This window comes from Rhincodon typus, chromosome 26 (assembly GCF_021869965.1).
Source record: "Rhincodon typus isolate 14 chromosome 26, sRhiTyp1.1, whole genome shotgun sequence".
In the NCBI taxonomy this organism is placed as follows: Eukaryota; Metazoa; Chordata; class Chondrichthyes; order Orectolobiformes; family Rhincodontidae; genus Rhincodon; species Rhincodon typus.
In genome coordinates, this window is record NC_063357.1 from 3,657,701 (window position 1) to 3,683,619 (window position 25,919).

The 25,919-nt window shown below is 40.9% G+C and overlaps 1 protein-coding gene across 1 annotated transcript in view; it reads left to right on the forward strand.

Annotated features, from left to right (window-relative positions):
* The window catches only part of bcas3 (BCAS3 microtubule associated cell migration factor), a 1,061,909-nt gene that overhangs the window by 517,203 nt on the left and 518,787 nt on the right, over window positions 1-25,919 (forward strand). The window contains exon 16 of the mRNA XM_048612335.1: window positions 11,128-11,278. Coding sequence (XP_048468292.1) covers window positions 11,128-11,278 — 151 coding nt within the window. The remainder of the gene's footprint in view (window positions 1-11,127; window positions 11,279-25,919) is intronic.

The window sequence follows — 25,919 nt, forward strand, 5'->3', positions numbered from 1 at the left end:
ATTTCATCCAGCTCTACACCTTGTTTTCAAAGATTTATCCCAGTTAGAAAGAAAGGCTGTTTGACAAAGATGCATCATCCATAGCTAAGTAAGGAAGATATAGATAGTATTAAATTGACAGAAACATTGGTCAAATCTGCAAAGATTTATGGTAGATCAGGAGATCGGATACTCTTTAAGAAGGAGCAAAGCATGATGAAATAGATAATAGAGGCAGAAAGTAGAGTTTGAGAGAAAGCTAGCTCGTAATATAAAAACAGATAATAATTTTTACCACAATTATTAAAAGAAAAATTGTAACTAAAGCTGATGTTGGTCCTCTAGAGAGTGAGTCTTGAGACTTGATAATGGAAAATGAAGAAATGGAAGAGATTTTGAACATGTTTTCTTTTAATCTATCATCATGGTGGAAGACTTAGGTAACTTCCCAAAGATAACAAAATGTAATAGGGAGAGAAGAACTTAAAACAATCACCAACACTAGTTACTAGCAAAGTTTTTGGGCCTATAAGCTGACAAGTCTCTCAAAGTAGATGATCAGCATCCTAGAGTCTTAAAGAAATGGCAGAGCACATAGTAGATGCATCAGTTATAATTTTCCAAAATTCCTTGGATTCTGAATGGTCCTAGAGATTTGCCTGTAGTAACTGTTCATGCAAAACTAACATGGCTTTTTTGAGGGAAATAGTATTTAACTAATTTGTTATGAATTTTTGACAAAGTACCATCCACATTGGATAAAACCAGTAAATTTTGGAGTACCTGGATTTCCAAAAGATACCTGTTAAAAGTGCCAAATCAAAGGTTGCAGCTCAAGTTAAGTATGAGGTTTATGGTTCACTAGAACCATAATTAGAACATGAGGTAGATGGTGGGTAAATCTGAATAGGAAATACTTTATTGTGGGTCCTCTCAGCTCCACACTTACTTTTAGACAGTTTCCCCTAGCTCTCACCTCCGGTCACTTGAACCCCTCTCTAAAAGGGGCAGCACACACTCAACTACATTCATAAAAATTAGAAAACATGGTAGATTGATGTAACTTATTAGCATGGAAAAGGATTGGTTAGGTAATGGGAAGCAAAGTGTCGGGATAAAAAGGTAAGTTTTGATTTGGCAAGCTGTAAGTGCCATTGGGATCAGTGCTGAGTTCTCAGCTGTTTATAATCTGCATCAATGATTTGGATGAAGGGATCAAATCTGTAGTGTCTGAATTTGCTGATGATGCAAAGATAGATGTGAAAATAAATTGTCATGAGGAGACATGTATGTAAAGGGATGTAACCAGGTTAACTGAATCGGCAAATATATTGGCAGATAGATTATAACGTTGGTAACTTGTTCATTTTAGCAGGAAGAGTAGAAAGGCAGTAGACAATTTAAACGCAGATAGATTGCAGGGCTTGGTGGTACATGGGTGATTTAGGTGTTCTGGTATATATGAATCACAGAAAATTGGTATGCTGGCACTGCAAATGAAATGTTGTCATTCATTGCAAGGAGAATAGAATATAAGAGTATGGTAGTTTTATTGCAGCTGTGCAGGAAATTGGTGAGATCGATTGAGAATATTGTGTACAGTCTGGTTTCCTTATTTTAAAATAAGTATGATCGCTTTAGAGATGATTCAGAGAAGGTCACTTGATTCATTCCTTGTTTGAAGGATTTGTCTTATGACGGTAGGTTGACTTGATTAGGCCTATATCCATTGGAATTTTGAACATAAAAATCTTGATGGGATTTGACAGTGTGGATACAAATTGGATCTTTCCTCTTGCAGGATAGACTAAAATTGAGAGATACAATTTAAGAATAAGAGGCCTGTTTTCTCTCAAAATGCTGTTACTGTGGATTTCTCTTCCCCAGAAGATGCTGGAGCTTGGCTCTTTATATTTATTCAAGACTGAATTAGATTTTTGATAGACAAGAGAGTCAAGGGTATGGGTACAGACAACAAAATGGAGTTGAGACCAACAAAAGGTCAATGGCAGAGCAGGCTCGTAGGGCAAATGGATTATTCGTGTTACTATTTCTTATATTCCGAATGCCCTGGAGATATATGTTTATATTCTCCCATGGGAATTATCATTGATTGCTGTAAAACTCCATCAGATTCACCAATGCCCTTTAGGGGATAAAATCTGTTGTCCTTACCTCGTCTGGGCTACATGTGACTCCAGACTTGCAGCAGTATGGTTGGCTCTTAATCATCCTCTGTGATTAATAAGCTACTTAGTTCAAGGACAATTAGGGATGAATACCAAATTTTGGACCTTACAAAAGTTGCCCACATGTCATGAAAGAGTAAAGAAAATAATAACTGGTCTATTGCACAATTCCGTTAAATACATCTTCTAGTATCACCTTTCAAAGGTGACAATGTTTTTAATTATGGTAACAGTGCAGAGAAAAACTGCATGGTTTCTCATGTCGAATGCTTTTGTGGAATTATTTGTCATTGGAGTAACTCAAAGATATAGTAGTTGAGTTCAAGAGAGATGAACATGAAAATGCTGAGTTCAAATACGCAATCCTAATTTAAGCAGGGTGTTGACAGACTGAAAACATTCCTGGAGAGACTGGGTAAATTAGAATACTCTCTCCAGGGGGACTATGCATGAAATAGTTACTATCCTTGGAGTAGTGATTAGGGTAGTGATTTAGAATACAATCTAGAGTTCTGAATTCAGCCCAACTCTAGCTACTTAAAGGCAGGTGCATTTGATCTACCTGTTGGCTGTTGATATTCCGTTTGAAGAGTAAATAGATTTCGGTTCAATTGCACTAAACCCAGACCTGTTCTGTATTCACATGGCATTTATTTTACTGCAGAACTGTAGTGGTGTAAGACTTGAGATAAATTCTCAATTTGTTAATGTTATAACCGATAAACACTAGAGTATTCTAAGCAGAAGAATTTAATATAAAGAAACTGATCTACTTTGTTAACTTGCACAGAATTCCAGTGATCAACTGCTTCAGTTACTTGGTATTCAATCCATATTGAAACCCAGTAGACTAATTGGCTTGTTATTGTGTAGATGTGCAGTCCAGCAGCAACAATTCAATTCACAGTGTAACTCAGGATATGTTTGTTATAATTAGTTATATTTCTGTTTGCTGTAATGTTAAATCTGTTGTTTAAATTGAGTCATTGTTACTCACCCAATAACAATAACTCACCCAATGAAAATTAATTCAGTAGTTTTAATATTGTGCTTTGCAGAGAAAGTCAGTAAATGAATTGAGGTATGACTTCTAGCCATTATTTTATATGTTATGATCCCAGCTAGTGGTAATATTGAGCAAGTCAGATTTCAGAGTGAAATCTGGCTTGACAGACCATAGATTTTGTTTTTGCTGTTTAGTTACCATTGTGGTCACTCACTGAACATGAGAATTGAACACAAGAGGTTCACAACAAAAGAATACCAAAGTTTATAACACACTAAAGGAAAGAAATATATATATAAGGTCTGTTTCCATGCTGTATGACTTCATGACTCTAATAAATAATAAATAATAAATAATTCAGAGTAGTTTTATTATAAACAGCAAAAAGAAAGATTCAATCCCTTTTTCCCAAGCAGTATCCTTTACAGGTACTCAGCTCCAGTGAAGTATCACTCATTTCACTACTTCAAAATTTCTTACGCAATTGACAAGTTTGCAGGTATTTCCATTCAATGAGTTCTGTATGTTCATCAGATGTGATGAACATCTGTTCCCAAGTATTACAACACAAATACAGGTAGCCAAATCAAATCAGCCTCTTCATCCCTGTATTCACAAAATAATAAAATTAAAATACTCAGTGACCCTTAAAATTGCCCCAGTGGTTCCTATTCCTATTTTTGAATAACCAGTATCAGACTTTGTGAATAATCAATACCAGACACCAAGTTGATAACTTAAACAAAACAATTAACTATTATTAATGCAGTTTTAGCAGAACAAAATTTAAGCACAAGACAATCTAATCAGTATCTATGATTTAAACCCAAACTTCTTTGATTCTAGCCCCTACTCTCTCAAAGACACACAGACAAACAGACACAGTTAAGGGATGAATCAAAAGAAAAAAATAAGCAAGTTGTAACTGTCAGTTCGCTTAAGCAGTCTCCATGATCCGTAATATCACAGGCACATGGGATTGTATCTTGCTTGGTTTCTAAAGACACTGGTAAATGCAAACAATTTCCAAAAGGCTGCAAAAAATATTCACTTTATTCTAATAACTCACATTCTGTTCTCTAAACTTTCAATAAGTTGATAATGGGAGGATAATCAGAAACCAGTTAAACCTCCATCCTATGGTTTTGGCAGCCACAATCCTTCTAAATAAACCACACAGTTCAGAACCAATTCCAACTTTTGTTTCTCTTTCTGCTTCTTTTCCCCAACATCTTCTTCATTAGACTGACTGGAATCTATTGACATTCAATCATCTGCCAGCTTTTTGCCTCTCCAGAGTTGAAACATCTATAGAATAGTTTGAGAAAGAATCAACTGTGTGTTAACCTCCAGGCCTGGCCTCATAAACAAATATCATTTCATTAGTATTCTTTTTATTAAAACCATCTGCTGATCACAATCCAAATGTCACCTTCAGTTCTTAACTCAGAGTTCACAGTTGCAAACGAAAAATGATAAAAATAGAGAAAAATCGGCAAGGCTTCTAACATAGAGACTCACACAGGCTAACTCAGTGATCTTTCTTGCTAAACTCTCAGGAAGAAAAGCCCAGGGCTTTTTCCAATTATTTTGATCACATTGAAGCTTCCAAACAGCACATTTGCTATTATAGATTTTTTATTCTGAACTGAACCTGCTTCTGACTTCTGTGTTCTCTTTCTCTGGTTCAGAAAAGCTCAACATCTTAAATACATCCGCAATTATCTCACCAGGTGACTTATCTATTCAATCAGTTCAAATCACAAGCTGTTTTGACCCATTAATTAAAAAATGTTTCTGACACTTAAAAAATGGTTACCTTCACAGAACTAAAGATACCTGTACTCTACAACCCAAGGTGCCAAGTAAGAATAATAATATTGTAAAATTGATCATATCATTCTCATCTGGAAGTAAAGTTATCTTGGGTCAGAATTTAATGCCCTCCTCTGAGGAACATTGGGGCAGGATGTCTATTTAATCATTTGGTTGAGGGGGAGGGGGGGATGCAGTTGGAGATTGGGGAAACTGCCACAATGCTACTTGTGGTTGGGCGGTTCGCCATGCAGGAAGCCAGAAAGGCAGTTGTGGACTTGTGGCCTTCTGATGGATGTTCCCTTATTGTCCAGCAATCAGTATCCATGCAAGAAACGCAGCATTAGGAAGGGGATGGTTCATTGACAGCATCCTCCTGCCCTTGTTGTTGACTCCTGTGGCTCATGCCCAGCCCTTTGCCATCTGGTACCTAACTCCCTTGTTTACCCTGAGCCATTGGTGGATGCATTGCCAGAAATAGCCTCCTTAGTAGTGCTGCTAAGCAATGCACAGTTGCTGGCCACTGATTGACCATCAGGTCTCAGGACATGATTTCCACTCATTGGGGTCTCTGATCCCAGGGAAGGCCTGCCACTGCCTAGTTAAGTGTCTGACTGACACCTGAAAGGAGGCCACACAGGGGTTTCACTAGCTCTGTAGCTGGAAGCAATCCTCAACATCTCGTTAGATACTACACTTGGTATAAAAGTTCCTTGCCACCCCTCTTACCTCTTTTGATAAATTGCCAAGATTCCAAATGATTTCATATTGGATTGAAATTTTTATCCTTCCATTATAGCTTCATATATTTATTTATACTGTTGACCATTCCACTTGTAACTTTGTTATTTTGTCTTCTTCAGTAGGACGCTGTGAGTCAGTGATTACAAATTTCACTGCTGCTAGTTGTCTTTGAAGAACCCATGGCTTTGTATCATAATACAATAGGTATTATGTTATTGTGGTTTGAGTTGTGCTCTCCTTCCTTCCTTAAGTCGCCTAAGAAGCTAAAGATAACTCTTGGCAGGCTGTTGTGATAATAAACATCTGTAGTACACTTTCTATTAGTCACCTTTCTAATCAAAGGCTTAAAAAAAACAACTTGGTGTGAATTTAATCTTTATGAAATTAACATCTAATAGCTGCTTTGCATTACATTATTACAAAGTCATGGCACTCCTTCCCAATGTTGTTCCAGACCCCACTGTGAAGACAATAGACATTTCATCTTCCTGTAGCAACCAGGTCTTGACAGCTTCACTGGAGATGGTACAAAGGACAGCCCTGAAATGCCTTCAGTAGGGTCTGTCAGCACAAAGCAGATTAAAAATCTATATACCTACCCCCTCTAACATGGCTACAGCACCTTGCCAAAGCTTCTTTGACCAAACTGTGACCTCCACAATATAAGACAAGGGAAGCAGGCACATGAAAACAAAATCACCTCCAAAATTCTCTCCAAGTCACACATTATTATGCAACAAGGTTAGACTTGGGCATAATATCATAATTTCTTCATTGTTGCAGGGTTCAAAATTTGGAAGTCTAGATCTTACAGTGTTGTTATTTTATTCATTCACGGGATGAGGGCGTCACTAGACCGGTCAGCATTTATTGCCCATTCCTAATTGCCCAGAGGACAGTTAAGAGTCAGCCACATTGCTCTGGGTCTTGAGTCACATTGTAGTCCAGACCAGATAAGGATGGCAGATTCCTTCCCTAAAGGACATTAGTGAACCAGTTGTGTGTTTCCTGATAATCAATAATAGATTCATGGTCATCACTCGATACTTAATTCTAGATTTTTTAAAATTGAATTCAAATTCCACCAGGATTTGAACCTCGGTTCCCAAAATATTACTTGGATCTCTGAATTAACAGTCTGACATTACTACCAGCAGGCCATCGCCACCCCATGGTACATTTTGGTGTACTTTCATCTGCAGTGTCCAAGAAGCAGGCCAACTACCATGCACTCACGCTCGTGGAGAACAAGGAAAATGCAACAAATACTGGCATCGCCAGCAATGTTCTTATCTTAAGAAAGAACAATAGAATTTTTTTTATTGATTCACGGATTGAGGGTTTCACTGACTAGGCAGCATTTATTGCCCATCCCTAATTGCCCAAAGGGCAGTTCAGAGTCAACCACATTGCTGTGGGTCTGGAGTCGCATGTAGGCCAGACCAGGTAAGGATGGCAATTTCCTTCCCTAAAGGACATTAGTGATCTTCAGGGTCATCACTGGACTCTTAACTCCAGACCAGAACATTACCTCGGTCTCTGGATTAACAGTCCAGCGATAATACCACTAGGCCATCGCCTTCCCCGGGGCAAGGAAGAAGGAACTCTAAGATCATACGTTTTTTGCTTCTTATGTAGTTCACCCATTGCATGCCATGACCAAGTCCATTTTAAATCTATATCTGTTTATGCCGCATTTCTGTGAAGTGATATGATTGATCACGTTATGTTCAAATGAAGAATCCATTAAGTTGCTTATATAAAAATGTAATATGTGTGTGATTGTTGCTAAATGTTGAGATGATCGTTATTTTTCTTTTATTTTTCTCATTTTTGGTTTGAAACTGAGTTGCTGTTGAGAATTGAATTTTGAACTTTGAACAGCAACATGTTTTGAAAAAAGAGGAGAAAACAAAACTGGCCTGGAAAGATAATGCAGGTTAATCACTGCTCTAAGAATACTGTAGATAAACCCACACCAAGAAGCTGTTGTGCTCGGGGACTGGCAGCTGGTTGGATGTTGAATTGGGCAGTCAAGGGAGGACCAGTATTGGCCAGCCAATCGCAGAGAATGTTGAAAAAGAAAGAGAATAAACAAAGGGTAAACTGGCTATGATTGGGTTTTGGGCAGGAGGCAGGCTTGCTTCACAGCTGTCAGATTGGAAGCTTCAAATAAGGGGAGCGTTGTCCATCTACCCTGTCTATGCCCTTCCTAATTTTATTTGTCACTATAACCTGCTCAGTTATGCCCAGGTTGCATTCCGTCGCTCAGCTCCTGACCTCATTGCAGCGTTGGTTCAAACATGGACAAAAGAGCTGAATTTCAGAGGTGAGGTGAGAGTGACAGCCCTTGACATCAAGGCTACATTCAACTGAGTGTGGCATCAAGGAGCCCTAGCAAAACTGGAATTAATAGATATTAGAGGGAAAACTCTCCAGTAGTTAGAGTCATACCTGACACAGGATAATGGCCATGGTTCTTAGAGGTCAGTCATCTCAGCTCCAGGACATCTCTGCAGGAGTTCCGCAGGGTAGTTTCCTAGGCCCAACAATCTTCAGCTGCTTCATCAATGACCTTCCCTCCAACATAAGGTCAGAAGAAGGGATATTCGCCGATGATTGCACAATGTTCGGCACCATTCGTGATTCCTGAGACACTGAAGTAGTCCGTGTCCAAATGCAACAAGCCCTGGTCAACATCCAGGCTTGGGCTGACAAGTGGCAAGTAACATTCATGCCACACAAATGCCAGGCTACAACCATCATGAACAAGAGACAATCTAACCACTGCTCCTTGACATTCAATGGTGTTACCATCACTGAATTCCCCCAATATCAACATCCTGGGAGTTTTCATTGATCAGAAACTCAACTGGACTCACCACATAAATGCAGTGTCGACAAAAGCAGATCAGAGGCTAGGAATACTGTGGCGAGTAACTCACTTCCTGACTCCCCAAAGTTTGTCCACCATCTACAAGGCACAAGTCAGAAGTGTGATGGATGAGTGCAGCCCCAACAACACTCAAGAAGCTTGACACCATCCAGGACAAAGCAGCCGCTTGATTGGCACTGCATCCACAAGCATCCACACCCTCCACCACTGACACTCAGCAGCAACAGTGTGTACGATCTACAAGGTGCGCTGCAGAAGTTCACCAAAGATCCTCAAACAGCACTTTCCAAACCCACGACCACTTCCACCTAGAAGGGCGAGGACAGCAGATATTTGGGAACACCACCCCGTGCAAGTTCCCCTCCAAGCCACTCACCATCCTGACTTGGAAATATATCACCATTCCTTCACTGTCGCTGGGTCAAAATCCTGCAATTCCCACCCTAATGGCATTGTGGGTCAACCCACCGCAGGTGGACTGCAGCATTTCAAGAAGGCAGCTCAGCACCACCTTCTCAAGGGCTACTGGGGACTGGCAATAAATGCTGGGCCCAGCCAACGACACCCACATCCCATAAAATTAACAAATAAAAAAAAATCCTGAATCCCCTCAACCTTCTGTGGTCCAAAGATAACAAGCTGAGCTTACCCAGTCTCTCTTTATAGCTTAGTTGCTCCATTCCATGCAACATCCTGGTGAATCACCAATGCAGTCAGATCCTTCTTAAAGTGTGGAAACCAGAACTGTACACAGTACTCCAGCTGTAGGTTAACCAAAATTCTGTACAGCTTCAATATAACCTCCCTGCTCATAATCTATGCCTTGACTGATAAAGGCAAGCATCCTGGATGGTGTATAAACTACCCTATTAAACTGCCCTGCTGCCTTCAGGCATCTGTGAATTAGCATCCTGAGATTCCGTTGTTCCTCTTGAGCTTCCTGTTGTCTGCCATTCATTGAGTATTCTTATTGCTTATTCCATAGTGCATCACCTTGAATTAACCTGAAGTAAAATGGAAGAAAAATGAGAGGGAAGCCACAAATCAACACAGACAAGTTGTAAAATCAAGCTAAATGAATCTGATAATTTGCCAGGCTTTTAGGGGGAATTGAAGAAACCATGATAGTTGCTTAATTATCATAAGAACCAAATTGGTTTACTAGTTCAGGAGGAGAATCTGTCAGTGCTGACAGAAGACAACAGAAGGAGAGAGAGAGTGTTGGGAGAGGCAGGGGGTGAAGGAGAAGGATTTTCTTACATATTGGCTCCTAGAAATTGATTTTAACTAGTATTGAGACTAAACTGTGCTCATCTCAGGAAGACATCACAAGAGGTCTTTTCCAAGGGTAAACTGAAAATCCTTGACAATAGTTCTCCTGGAGGTGTAAATAGCTCTTCCTAGCTCACTACAAACCGATAATGAAAGTTATCAAGCTAATGGCTGAGACCATTAAAAAGTTAATTACCTCGGTTGTGATACAATAGCTCGGCATGTGCTTGAGGCTAGGCAAGTCTTATATCTAATAGGGAAGCATGATTGACCAGGTTTGGGATACCAACCAGGTTAAGCTTTGATCTGTGTGGAACAGATCATGAACAACCGTCTTGTGCAGAACACCTCTAGGAAACATTTTAAGAAACACCATCAGAGAGAGGACTCTCAACACGGAGATGGAGTATGGCAAACCATTGTATTGAACCAAGCTACCAGGTGCTACAACCTGAAGTACTATTAAAGCAAAACAAAGGAGCTTGCATTCCACCTCAGAATCTATTCTACTGAATCACCTGTGGGACACCCTCCAGCCATATCACTATAGAAGCCATTGCGGCTGCTGAGTTCTGATTTAATTTTTCAACCCCTTCACTTTGAATTGTGAACCTTCAAATAAGAGAACAAATCTGCAATAATCTTGGAGACTGATCTCACCTTAATGTTTATAAGTATCTTTTTCTTTGCTCACATGCTTTTGAATTTTCTATATGTATTTTAGCTAATAGCCTTGTTGCTTTTACTCGAATAATTACAGCAGTAGTTTCACAATAAACTAACCACCTTGTTTAGGATCAAAACATTGTTGTCCTTTTTTAAAAATTAAAACACCTGTAAATTAAAATGGAGCCTTAATGAGCAATAATTTGTAGTTCACTAACCACTGTGAGGACAAGTGTGGTTGTAACAATAACTAGCATAAGCAGTATGGAGATAGGCTGCTGCCAGGAGTAAATCGATTGTAATAACTGCATGCCGATGTGACTTAATATTTAAACACATTTGAATCAGTATCACTTAAAGCACTCTATCCTGCATCTGCCAACTGAACCACTAGGGGTGGCAGTGTATTCAGTCCTGAAGAAGTTAAGCATCCCAGTTGAAATAGATATTAAGTTTAATATTAAAGGAGGAAATGGACTTTATCGGGAAAATATCTCAGTTTCATGGTGCTTTGGTAGTTCTTGGGGAATAATCTTAATTCCTTTCTCTGTATTTTGCAGACAAACTGAGCAACCAGGACTGTTACAACAGCTTCACAAACAACAACCTAGGAAATCCACGGCTCTCACCAATCCCAACTCTGACGATTGTTTTGCCCCTGGCGCAGATCAAACAGCCTATGACACTGGGAACCATCACAAAGCGTACAGGGTAATGGATTTTGACTTAAGTTTCCAGTATGATTTTAGCAGCACAAGCAACCAAACAGATTAACATAAAACATATGTATAGACATCAGTCTCGCTTGCTCAGCAAATCCACATGCAAATTAAATAAATGACAAGGCCGTCTGTAATGCGTTTTCCACCATAATAAGCTCTACCAGATTTGACTATGTACTGCATATGTCCTATACTGTTGGTATCCTGATAATTTAAAAAGGTGGAACAAGTGCAGGTGGCACCTTTAGGGAGGCCCAAAAGTTAATAACACGAAAGTTCAAAATACATGATCTTCAGAGTATGCCAGTTACTTAAATGTACGACAGGAATCAATTAATTTTGAGGCACTGCATCATCAGTGAAATATGTGGTAGTTTGAAGAAAAATACATGTTGGTATATAAAATATAGTGTGTGCAGCAGACTGCCATGGAGGCAGATGGTGTTAAAATGCAGTTTGGTAGATTATAGGGTTTGGAGGTTGAAAAATAACTTGCTTTTTTTTTGTTTAGATCTCACAGAAGCTTCCCCATTGCCTAAAGTGGTCTTTTCCTGTGATATATATCATAATGCTTCCATTTGATTTCTCTTTATTTTCAGCATTGTAGGTTAGCATGACAACATAAAATAAAACAATAATTTGGTCAGCATCTTGATGGGGACAACAAGGATAAGTTAGGTTTTCAGCCAAATGACTTCATCAGAACGCTAATTAAATGGTGACAGCCAAGCATTAATTCATATCTTTCCATTCAGAAAAACAAATTTTGATGCAACTAATCTCGTGCAGTGAGATGACCTGGGACTGCTGGGTGAAACTTGAAACCCCTAGTTTTCATGTATTTGAAAACAGCGTGTTGACCCTGACATTTTTGTACTGGATTTTTATACATATACATATAATTGTCCAAGTGCACAAATGTGTAGGAGAAGCAGAAGGAAAGAAGAAAGAGCTGTGGCAAAACATTTGTATAGTTATCAGTTACTTATTAAACTGGACTCTTATGAAGGCTTTATACCCAAGATGTTAGGCTTATGTCTGGCATTTCTAGTTTCTAAACACATCTTTCTATGTCAGATGTTGGGATTGATGAGACAAAGATGTGACCAGAAATGGATTGTTGTCCATTACACTTGAATAGCTCTTTTAACATTTGGAGAATTTCAGGAGTAAAGTGTGGAGATTGTTTACGCATGGTGAGATGCTTACTGTAGAGCTAGTACAGACACAATGGGCTGAAGAGCATCCTGCGCTATAACACTTCCATGATTCTGTTTAAGATGTTCTTACCAGGAGGAAGACAAAAGTAATCTATTGACAAATTATGTGATATTTCTTCGAATAGATGTATACATAGACACACTTAATTTATTTGTATGATGGTGTTGGTTTGACTTAATTGCCAGTCACCTTTACTCAATGTCAATTGGTGTTATGGCTTCAAATCTTATTTCAGGATTTAATAGTCTAATCTATGGTGCAAATCTTAGAGGACACTGCATTGTTGGAGTAGGTGGCACCTTAAGGGAGGCCCAAAAGTTAAGAACAAGAAAATTCAGAATAGATAGTTTGCAGGAGTATGGCAGTTACTTAAAAGTACTGCAGGAATCAATTAATTGTGGGTTAGCTTTTGACTGCAACTTTACACCCATGTTTCATATAGCTGTTTATATGGATGTTGGATATCTTATGGCACCGTCTTTAAATTTCACTGGGATTGTGCTCCGCAAATCATGCTGCATTATTACCATATCACAAATGTGAAAAGAATTAAACAGTTCAGAGTCCCCAGGTTAAAAAATAATGCTCATCAGGTTTCTGCATTTAACAAGAAAATAATTTTATTCATAGCAAGTTGTCTTTAACCAATTAGAAATGAGTAAATGTGAATTGTTAACGTAAAAATATTTTTATAATTTAACTCTGCCCATTTCAATTCTCCCCTGCACAATCAGTCAGACACACAAAACATCGGTATTAAGGGTGGAAAAGGGAAAAAAAAAACAGGGAAATACAGATCAAAGCACCAGTCTGGACCACAGGGAGTGCTTCCTAGCTCCTTCCAATTTTAGTTCTTTGTTGTTGACATAGGTTGTTTGAACACTGATGCTCTCTTTTATTCACTGATTGAGAATTTGTCTTTTCAGTTTTGTTTGAAGGCATCTTATTTCTCCTTCAAAAGATATTTACAGAGTAAAGTGAGTAAAAGACAGAGCTTGTTATTACTGGCATTTTTCTGGTACCTCCACACAGGGGAAAGACAAATTTTTTGCTGCTTTCTCTTTGGGTGGTTCTGTGCTGCACTAGTCCTGCACAAGCCATGGATAGGAGCCAATCAGAACACTGTTGTCAAGCAGCTTTCCCTTTTTTCAGAGCACAGCAGCTCTATTGTACCAGCCACTCATACTGCTCTAGGAAAAATGCAACATTGTATACAACTCACAATATGCCCCAGTAAGTATGACTTTTGAAACTGCAGTCATCTCTTGCACAGTCTCCTTTGTTTAAAGTAGCATCTTCCCTTTTTAGTCCAAAGTCAAAACATGAAGGAAATGAAAAGATATTGTCTTTACAGGACTGAAAGAGTGAGGAGCATTCCTGTTAAAGAGACCAAAATATTTTCCCCAAACAATACAAGTTCAAGAGGCTTTAAACTAGTTTGGGGGTGAGTGGGTGGGGGTGGGGAAGGGGTTGGAGGGAGAGGCAGAGGGTGGGTTGGTGGGGGTACCTTCACAGCAGTGAGAAAAAAAGGGAAGGTTGGTACAGAAGTTAAACGGAGCAAGTTAAATAGACAAGAGTATGATACAGAATGAGGAACAAGGGATGAATTAAACTGCATTTATTTCAAAGCAAGAGGCCTGACAGGTAAGGCAGATGAACCTAGGAACGTGGAGATTGAGATATCATAGCTATTACAAAACATGGCTCAGGGAGGGACAAGACTGGCAGCTCAGTATTCTGGGGTATAGGTGCATAGAAAAGATAGAAAAAGAGTCATGAGGTGAGGGGGAATGGCCCTTTTGATGAGGGAAAACATCATGACTGTACTTATAGAGGATATTCCTGGGGGCTTGTACAGTGAAGCTACATGCGTGAAATTGAGAAATAAGAAGGGGATGATCACCCACATGGGATTGTACTATAGGCCCTCCAACAGTCGGTGAGATATTGAGGAGCAAATATGTAGGGAGGGATGGAGGGTTTCCACTTTTAAAAATAGGCTGGATAGGCTTTTCTCACTGGAGTGTAGAACGTTGGGGGTTGACCTTACAGAGGTTTATAAAATCGTGAGGGTCATAGATAAGGCGAATAGCAAAGGTCTTTTCCCTAAGGTGGGAGAGTTCAAAACTTAGGGAGCAGGCAGGATGCAGGAGGCAAACATCATTAAAAATTAATCCCAATGCATTGGGAACCACAACATCTATCATGAAATGGGTCAAGATGCTGGATACTACAAAGTCTGTGTGTACTGACAACATTGTTGCAGGGTCAAAATCCTGGAATCCCTTCCCTAACAACGTCATGGGTGCATTTGCACCAAATGAATTGCAGCATTTCAAGAAGGCAGTTCACCAACACCTGCTCGCCACCAGGGATGGACGATAAAACTGCAGGATCAGGAGACTATACAAAAGGGACAACATTAGAGAAACATGAAAGGACCACATGCCCTTCAAAAATACTTGTCTAGAACATTTCTGGTGCATTTGCTTTACCTTTGTCTCCCTTCTGTATTTCCTTTGCCATGTGCTGCCCTTCATTGGCTATTTTAACATCAACAGTGAAACAACAGAAATGATTGCCACCACCAAAGGTTAGAGAGACAAGGGAATTCCAGAGAAGGAGATGTCCATGGGATTACGACAGCTGCACACATGCAATGAAAAAATCAGATGGTGAGAAGAGAAAGATTTAAAAAGGACATGAGGGGCAAGTTTCTTACACAGAGGGTGGTTAGTGTGTGAAATAAACTGCCAGAGAAGGTGATGGATGCAGGTACAGTTACAACGGGTAAAGGCATTTGGATAAGTACATGACGAGGAAAGGTTGGGAGGGATATGGGCCAAACTCAGGCAGGTGGGACTGGTTTAGTTTGGAAACATGGTCAGCGTGGACTAGTTGGACAGAAGGGTCTGTTTCCATGCTGTGTGACTGTATAACTATATCTGTAAGAATAATAGGGTTGTAATGGTAGGGGATTTTAACTTTGCAAACATAGATTGGGACAGCAATAGTGTTAAGGGCTTTGATAGGGAGGAATTTTTGAAGTGTGTTCAAGAAAATTATCTTTATAAAAATGTCGATGTACCGAATGGAGAAGGAGAAAAATTCAACCTACTCTTGGGAAACAAGGCAGAGCAAGTGCCTAAGGTGACAGTGGGGGAGCACTTTGGGGCCATTGACCATATTCTATTGGTTTTAAAATAGTTATGGAAAAGGATAGGCCTTGCCTAAAACTTAAAGTTTGAAATTGGAGCAAGACCAATTTTGATGGTGTTAGACAGGAACGTTCAAAAGTTGACTGGTGGAGGCTGTATGCAAGTAAGGGGACAACTGATAAGGAGAGGCTTTTATAAGTGAGTGAACATGAGTTCAGAGAAAATATGTTCCTGTTGGTGTGAAGGGCAAAGCTGGTAAGAATAGGGAACACTAGATGACTAGAGGTATTGAGACTCTTGTCAGGAAAAAGAAGAAGGCATGTGTCAGGTATTGACAGCTGGGATTGAGTTAATCCTTAGGAGAATATAATGGCAGTAGAGTCATTAGAGTCCATCAGCACAGAGACAGGCCCTTTGTCCCAAATGAGTCCATGCCAACCAAACATGTCCATCCTCGCTAACCCCGTTTCGCTGCACTTGGCCCATTTCCTTCAAAACCTTTCCTATCCATGTATTCATACAAATACCTTTTAAATGTCGTTAATGTACCCGCCTCAACCACTTCTGCTGGCAGCTCATTGCATATGCATACCACCCTCTGTGTAAAAATGTTGCTCCTCAGGTTCCCATGTATTCTTTCCCCTCTTCCTTTAAATTGATGTCCTCTAGTCCGCGATTCCTTAACCCTGGGAAAAAGACTGACTGCATTCAGCCTATCCATACTTCTCATGATCTTATACATTTAATAAGATCCCCCCTCAATTTCCTACACTCTAAAGAAAAAAGTCCTAGCTTATCCAACCTCTCCCTGTAACTCAGTCCTTTTAGTCCTGGCAGCATCCTTGTAAATTTCTTCTGTACTCCTTCCAGTTTAATAGCATCTTTCCTACAGCAAGGTGACCAAAACTGAACACAATACTCTAACTTCCTGTACAACTGCAATATAACTTCCCAACTTCTTTACTGAATGTCCTGATTGATGAAGGCCAGTGTGCCAAAAGCCTTCTTTGCTGCCCTGTCTACCTGTGACTCCACTTTCAGAGAACCATGCACCTGCATTCCAAGATCCCTCAGTTCTATTATACTCCTTAAGGCCCTAACATTCACCATGAAATTCCTCCCTTGATTTGACTTTCCAAAATGCAACACCTCACATTTATATTAAACTCCATTTGCCATTTCTTGGCCCACTTGCCCAGCTGATCAAGATCCTGCTCCAATTTCTGATAACCTTCCTCACTGTCCATGATACCTCCTATTTTAATGTCATCCGCAAACATACTAATCATGCATTGTACATTCTCATCCAAATCATTAATATAGATAACAAACAGCAATGGGTTGACCCCTGAGGCACACCGCTAGTCACAGCCTTCCAGTCTGACAAGATTTCTTCCACTGTTACTCTCTGCTTTCTACCATCAAGCCAATTGTGTATCCAATTTGCCAGCTCTCCCTGGATTCCATGCGATCTAACCTTCCAGAGCAGTCTACGATGTGGAACCATATCAACAGCCTTACTGAAATCCATGTAGACTACGTCTGCCGCCCTGCCCTCATTAACATTCCTGGTCACTTCATCAAAGAACTCTAGCAAATTTGTGAAGCATGATCTCCCACTCACGAAGCCATGCTGACTACTCCTAAGCAAACCCTGTCTTTCCAAATGCACATGTATCGTATCCCTGAGAATCTTCTTAAGTAACTTACCTACCACAGATGTTAAGATTACTGGTCTATAATTCCCAGGTTTTTATTTGCAGCTCTTCTTGACTAAGGGCAAAACATTCGCCACCCTCCAGTCTTCCGGGGCCTCACCCGTGGCTAACGATGATGCAAATATATCAGCCAGGACCCCTGCAATTTCTTCTCCAGCCTCTTGCAGGATTCTTGGATATATCTGATCCGGACCAGGAGATTTATCCACCTTCATACATTCTAATACTTCCAACACCTCCTGTAATGTCATATGGACTATCCCCAAGACATTGCCACTAACTTCCCCAAGTTCCCAAGTCATCATGTCTTTCTCCACGGTTGACATAGAGGAGAAATATTAATTGAGGCCTATCTCCTGCAGTTCCACACATCAATGCCCACTTTGGTCCATGAGAGGTCCTATTCTCTCTCTTGTTATTCTTTTTGCTTTGATATACTGAAAGAATCTCTTTGGATTCACCCTAGTCTTCTCAGCCAAAGCTATCTCGTGCCCCCTTTTCGTCCTCCTGGTTTTCTTCTTAAGTAAACTCCTGTATCCCCTATATACCTCCCTTGATCCCAGCTGCCTGTTCCTCAGCCATGCTTCCTTTTTTCAAGCCTCAATATCTTTTGTCATCCAGGGTTCCCTACTCCTGCCAACTATACCCTTCACCCTCACAGGAACATATAGACCTTGAACTCCAGCTATCACACTTTAAAGGCCTCCCACTTGCCAGCGGTTCCTTTGCCTGCAAACACATTACTTCAATCAACCCCTGTAAGCTCCTATCTAATTCCATCAAAATTCGCCTCCCTCCAGTTTAGAACTTGAACCTGTGGACCAGTTTTATCCTTCTCCATAACTACTTAAAAATTAATATAACTATGGTCACTGGCCCCAAATGCTCCCCCACTGACACCTCAGTCATCTGTCCTGCCTTATTTCCCAAGAGAAGGTTGTGTTTTGCTCCTTCCCAAGTAGGACCCAGTACATACTGCTTGAGAAAACTTTCCTGAACACATTTAACAAATTCCACCCCATTTAAGCCCCAAGCACTATGGCAGTCCCAGTCTATGTTAGGAAAATAAAAATCCCCCACTATGACAACCCTATTTCTCCTGCAAGTATCTGCAGTCTCCCTGCATATTTGTTCCTCTAATTCCTGTTGACTATTTGGGGGCCTATAGTACAACCCCAATAACGTCACTATATTCCCTTCTTATTTCTTAGCTCCACCTACAAAGCCTCACTGGACGATCCCTCAGTTATTTCACTCTGACTTCTGCTGTGATACTCCCCTTAATCAAAAATTCAACTCCCCCTTCCTTCTTTCCTCCATCTCTGTCCCACCTAAAGCACCTGTACTGTGGCACATTAATCTGTCAGTCCAGTCAGTCCTGTCCCTCCCTTAGCCGTGTTTCTGTAAAGGCTATAAAATCCTAGCCCCACGTACCTATCCACACCCTGAGTTCATTGGTCTTACCTGTCAGCCCTCTTGCATTGAAATCAATGCAATTTAATCCATTCCTCACTCCCTGTTCTGTTTCAGCCTGACCTGTCTGTTTAGCTTGCTAGTTCTGATTGCTGTATTTCCTTCCAGCCTCGCACTTGCCTCCCTGCTGTTGAGGATCCCACCTCTGTAGGGGTATACTTAAGTGAGAAATCAGGAGGACAAAAAGGGGACATGAGACAGCTTTGGTAGATAAGGTTAAGGAGAATCCAAAGGGATTCTACAAATACATTCAGAGCGTAAGTGTAACTGGGGAGAGAATTGGACCTCTTAAAGGTCTATGTGTGGAACCACTGGGGATGGGTGAGACACTAAACAAATATTTTGTATCAGTATTTGCTTTGGAGAGAGATATAGAAGCTAAGGAACTTGGGGAAATAAGCAGTGATGTATTGAGAAGAATCCACATTGCAAAAGAGGAGGAGTTGGAGGTCTTAAAACGCATAAAAGGTAAATAAAACCCCAGGACCTGATGATGTGTTTCTCACGACTTTGTGGGAAGCTCGGGAAGAAACTGTGAAACTGTGAGCAGAAGTACTTGTTTCATCGACAGTCACGGGTGAAGTGCTGGCAGACTGGAGAATGGCTAGTGTTGTGCCATTGTTTAAGAAAGGCTGCAAGAAAAAGCCAGGGAGCTATAGAACAGTAAGCCTGATGTCAGTTGTGGGTAAATTGTTGGAGGGGATTCTGAGAGACAGTATTTACATGCATTTGGAATGGCAAGGGCTGATTAGGGATAGTCAACATGGCTTTGTGATTGGGAAATTGGGTCTCACAAACTTGATTGAGTTTTTTTGAAGAGGTGACCAAGAAGATTGATGAAGAAAGAATAGTATGTGTTGTCTCCATGGACTTCAGAAGGCCCTTCAGCAAGGTTCTACATGGTATACTGGTTAATAAGGTTAGATCACATGAGATCCAGGGACAGCTAGTCAATTGGATACAAAGTTGGCCTAGGGGTAGGAGACAAAGGGTGGTGGTAGAGGATTGTTGTTTGGACTGTAGGCTTGTGACCTGTGGTCAGCCCAAGGATTGGTGCTGGGTCCACTGTTGTTTGTCATTTATATAAACAATTTGGATGAGAATATAGGAAGCATGCTTAGTAAGTTAGTAAAATTGGTGGTATAATGGACGGTGAAGAAGGTTATCTAAGAATACAATGAGGTCTTAATCAGCTGGTGCAATGGCTGAGGAGTGGCAGATAGAATTTAATTTAGATAATTGCAAGGTGTTGCATTTTGGCAAGACAAAGCAAGGCAGGACCTACACAGGGAATGGTAGGGCTGTGGGTATTGTTGTCGAACAGAGAGACCTAAGGATACAGGTACATAGTTCCTTGAATGTTGTGTCACAGGTAGACAGGGTGCTGAAGAAAGTGTTTGGTACACTTGTCTTCATTAGTCAGAGCATAGAGTGCAGGAGTTGGGACATTATGTTGTACAGTAATTGGTGAGGCCACTTTTAGAGTACTTTTGGAGTACACTTATGGTTGCCTTGCTAAAGCAAGGATGTTATTAAACTAGAAAGGGTGCAGAAAACATTTACAAAGAGACTGTAGAGTTTGAGTTATAAGGAGAAGCTGGATAGGCTAGGACTTTTTCCCTGGAGTGTAGGAGGCTGAGGGGTGAACTTAAGGTTTGTAAAATCACGAGAGGCATAGATAAGGTGAATAGCCAAGGTCTTTTCGCCAGGATAGGCGAGTCTCAAATTAGAGGGCACATGTTTAAGGTGAGAGGGGAAAGATTTAAAAGGGAGCTGAGAGGCAACCTTTTCACACAGATGAAGGTACATATATGGAATGAACTGTAAGGGGAAGTGGTAGAGGTGAGTACAATTACATAATTTAAGAGACATTTAGACAAGTATGTGGATAGGAACGGTTTAGAGGGATAGGGGCCAAATGCCGTCAAATGGGACCAGTTCAGTTTAGGAAACCTGGTTGGCTTGGGCAAGTTGGACAGAAGAGCCTGTTTCGATGCTGTATGACTCTATGACTCTGTAGTGATTATAATGAGATCAGCCAGCTGGACCTCATAGAATATGAGTTCCCTGATTGGGACAGTTATTCTGGTCCAATCAGGGAGCCCTGGCTAACATATAAAAAGAGTGAGTGTCGGAGATACTGACACTCTGGTGCCTGACTTTGTATGCAGCAGTATTGTAGTCAAGGACTGGTCATGTATAAATAAGGTTGACTTGGTGACTGGATAACTGGAGTTATTTCAGTGGTGACAAGAGTAAAGCATGATTCTGAAGAAAACTTGCTCGCAACAGTCATCTTTGAATTGGGGTAAGCATTTCTTACATCATGCCTTTGTTTGGGAAACTTGATTCATTTGACTGTGCCATTGAAGACTGGGTCCTATGTACGGATAGAATGTGTTATTTTTTCTGGGCATATGACATTGTGGCAGATAAAAATGAGTAATTCTCCTGACAGCCTGCGGAGTTGCAGCTTTGTCTGTCATTAGAAGTCTAACTTTCCCTGAGGCACCGGATTCTAAAACCTTTCAAGACTTGACTGACATAGTTGAGGAATATTTTGATCCCAAGCCTCCTGTATTTCTCAGACACTATCACTTATACTCAGCACTTCAAGTACCGAGGGAATCTATATCAGAATTTTTGACTAGATTAAGATAACTGGCAGAAGCCCGGGAATTTTGTTTAAGTCTTAATGGAATGCTGAGAGTCTGTCTGGTATGTGAGATTAATGATTTAACAGTGCAAAAACATCTGCTAGCTGAAGTCCAACTGGACTCCAAACAGGCAATTGGCTTTATCATTGAAAATGTAGCAAGTGGAGCGTATGAGTTGATGAGTATTCAGAAGGAAGTGGACACCTTCACTAGCCCAACTGAGCTCGGGGAAAATCACTTGAGTGCAGGCAATTACATAGTCTCCCTCCAGACATATCCTGATCAGAGGGACTCGAGAGAAACCCACAGCAAAACCCCAAAGGAAACCATTGTAGTTGTTGCTGGTATGTGGACTCGAGACAACAAAAGAATCCTACTAGACTTAAATTGAGTGAGTTAACTCATAGGACAGTATCCATACCCTGGAAAGTCCACAGATATCTGGTTTGAAACAGTTAAATTGCTTAGCAACATCGAAATCAGAACCAATCGAGATAGACATCTGGTTAAATGGGCATCCAGTTCTAATGGAGGTTGACATGGCGCAGCCATATCAGTGATTGCAGAACCAGTTTTTAATAAAATTCTCTCAACACTCCAGCCTATAATGTCGTGCAAGACCTCATCCAGGCTGAGAACCTATGCTGGGGAACCTTTACAGATTAAGGATACAACTTCCTATGAAAAGCAGTTGGTTCAGCTACGAGTGTAAATAGTAAAAGGTTTGGGCTCAGATTTAATGGGGAGAAATTGGCTCTGAGAGATTCATCGAGATTGACTCAATATTTTTCAATTGGAAAATGGCTGCCTGAGTGAAGTCCTAATTAAATACCTGAAAATCTTCCAGGAACGCCTAGGCCAGTTTTCATATTGATGAGGAAGCCATTCCCTGATTCAGCAAAGGCTGCCCTGTGCAATTTGCCTTGCAGGCAAAAGGAAAGGCAGAAATCTGAAGGCTCGAAAGTAAAGGAATCATCAAACCAGCCCAGTTTGTGGAATGAACAGCACCAGTTGCACGGATTTTGAAGCCGAACGTGGGATTTTTAACAACGGTAAACTGTTTTTCACAGCTGTATAAATATCCAATCCCTCGGATAGAGGATTTCTGCACTAAGCTGGCAGGGGGTGCTGTCCTTCACAGTGCTAGACGTGAGCCATGCTTACTTGCAATTGTATTTAGACCAGGATTCCCAGAAGTATGCTACAATTAATACCCATAAAGGCTTGTTCCAATATACGAGACTACCGTTTGGGGTATCATCAGCTTGTTCAATTTTTATGTAATGTGTATTTCAGGTCGCCGTTTATATTAGATGATGTCCTGATACCAGGGAAGACTAATAAGGAATATTTAAAGAACTTCAATATAGTCCTAAGGCATTTTTCGAAGGCAGGCATACGCCTAACAGGGCCCACCAAGTGACCTACTTGGGCTACAGAGTCGACAAGACCAGGTTACACATTTTGGAAAATAAAGTAAGGACGGTCAAAGGTGCCCCAGCTCCTACGTCTGTCCAGGAGCTTAGGTCATTTCTTGGGCTGGTAAATTATTATGGAAAGCTCATGCATAACCTGGCATCCATACTGGCACCTTTACATCAACTCCTCAAAAAGAGTCAGCCTTGGAAATGTTTTCATAGACTATCTTTCAGTGAAGTAATGAAATATCTATTATCCTCTCAGGTGTTGGCACACTACGATCCAAAGCGAGATCTGGCATTGACGTGCAATAACTCTCTGTATGACTTCAGGTGGTATTAGCACAGAGGTGGCCCAATGGAGAAGAACGCCCAATAGTTAATGCATCTAGGACTTTGGCTGATGTACAGCATAAATACTCCTAGATAGAAAAAGAAGGATTGGTGGCCATATTTGGAGTCAGGAATTTCCACCAAATCTTTATGGATGAAAAGCCACGATAATGAAGGACCACAAACCTGTATGTGACATGCTTCAAGAGGACAGGGCAGCACTGCCCATAGCTCCAGGCCGCATTCAGCGGTGGTCTCTGATACTAAGTGCTTATAATTATAAGTTAGAACACTGTGTGGGAGGTCCAGTAGTGAGAGCAATGCATTGAGCTGCCTCCCATTAGCAAATACACCACCAGTGGTACCCCCAGTGGAGGAGTCTATAATGATATTAAATTTTCTATGACAGCTATTGTCACAGCTGACAATATCAGACCTTGGACACAGAAAGATCTGGGCCATCACAACTAGAATTGAAACTTGTTTGGACCTAGAGCGCCTGGCTCATGGTAGAGGACGCATATTGTTATAGGTACAAGAGTGATTGTCCTGAGGAAATGTTGCCATCAAATACTGGCTAAACTCTACGAGGGCCATGCCGGATATCCAAAATGAAGGTGTTGGTGAGAATTTGCGTCTGGTGGCCAGGCTTGGATGCGGACGTAGCTATGTTGGTGGGGCAGTGCCCTGAGTGCCAACAAGGACAGAAATCACCACCAGCAGCTCCCCCACATTCATGGCTGGGTAAACTTTGGACTCAGTTGCATGTCATCTATGCAGGTCCTTTCATGAGTTCAATGTTCGTGGTCATCGTGGACACCCTCTCTAAGTGGTTGGACGTGCATAGGGACCATTCATCAAACGATAGAAAAGCTATGCGCATCCTTTGCAACACATGGAATCCTGAAAGTGTCGGTCACAGATAATGGACCATTGTTTACCAGCAGAAAATTTGGTTATTCTTTAAAGCCAAATGGGATTTGACATATAAGGACAGCTGCGTACCACACATCATCCAATGGCCTGGCAGAAAGAGCAGTCTCATCTTTTAAGGCTGGATTGAGGAAACAAGCTAAAAACTCAGTAGATGCCAAGCTGTCATGGTTCTTGTTTGATTATAGAACTACCTCACATGCAACTACAGTGATAGTATCGGCAGAGGTGCTATTGAGTAGAAGACTCCGCACCAGGTAAAGTCTGATCTTCGCAGATCTGGGAGTAGGGTGAAATGGCATCAGGAAATCCAATGTCCTACCCAAGACTCTGTTAAGTGAAAGAGACATGTGATACAAGGGACAAAGTTAGGTGTAAGGGGCACAGAAAGGGTAAGAGGCATGGTCAATGCGAGGTCAGGACCAGTGATATTTGTGCAACAGTCCTGAACAAGCATGTGGACCATATAAAAGCCATGAGTTCACAAACGAAACGTGCTCTGCCCCTTGGAAGTATTGCTGGAAATGTGGATACACCTTTCCACCAGACATTGTCGAGTCCTCTGAATCAAAGATGTACATGATGGATGTAGCCACCTTGATCTCTCTGCCATTGGAAGAGAGTGAAATTTTATAGATGTGTTCCTAGCGCATGTGCTAAAACACCTATGTCCGTAGACTCATGGGGGAGGGATTTAGTGGTTATAACGAGGTCAGCCAGCTGGACCTCATAGAATATGAGTTCCATGATTGGGACAGTTAATCTGGTCCAATCAGGGAATCCTGGCTGGCAAACAAAAAGAGTGAGTGTCAGAGATATTAACACTCTGGTGTCTGACGCTGTATGAGGCGGTTCTAAGTCAAGGACTGTTCATGTGTAAATAAAAGGTGATTTGATAATGGGATACCGGCCTCTCTGGAGTTATTTCAATTTATTTCACTGCTAATTTGACTGATGCCTTATGAGAGGAAAAAGTTATGGACGGGCAGAGGACTTTTGGAAACAGATTTTCAGAAAATATTGACAAGGTGGCTTAGGCCCAGCTTTCAATGTTGGGGAAGTGTGGTGAGGTACATAATGAGCTAAAGTTGTAGGAGCAGAACGTTCTGACAAAGGAACAGGGCTGAAGGAGGTCATGGAGATGGGAAGGGATGAGGCTCTGAAAGATCTTAGGGTGAGAATTTGGATGTATTGGGGACTGAGGATCAATGTAGATCAGCGACATAAGAATGCTGAGTGAGTAGGACATGATCCAAGATAAGATACAGATAGCAGAATTTTGGAAGAGCTGGTGTTTATGGAGCAAGGGGTGGATCCCTAGGAGAGCATTGGAATAGTTGAATTTGAAGGTTGAAATTAATGAATGAGAGTTTGAACAGCAGTAGAACTAAGGCATGGAAGGAGATGGGTAGTGGTACAGAGGTGAAACTAGGAAGTTTTTATGTTGGACAGAAAAAGGAGATAGAAGCTCAGCTCAGTGTTGAACAGGACATAATGGTTGTTGACAGTCTGATTCAATCTGAGAAACAGAACAGGAAGGAAATGATATGAAAAATTGCAAAGTTTGTGATGGGGACCAAAGAGAATGGCTTTAGTATTCTGAGTTTAGCCAAAAAAATTCTGGTAGTGGAATAGTTTTGAAATGTTGGAGAGGCTGAGCTGGGTTTCATCATTGTATATATGAGGAGAAGGTGAAGGATAGATCCCTGAGGGATTCCA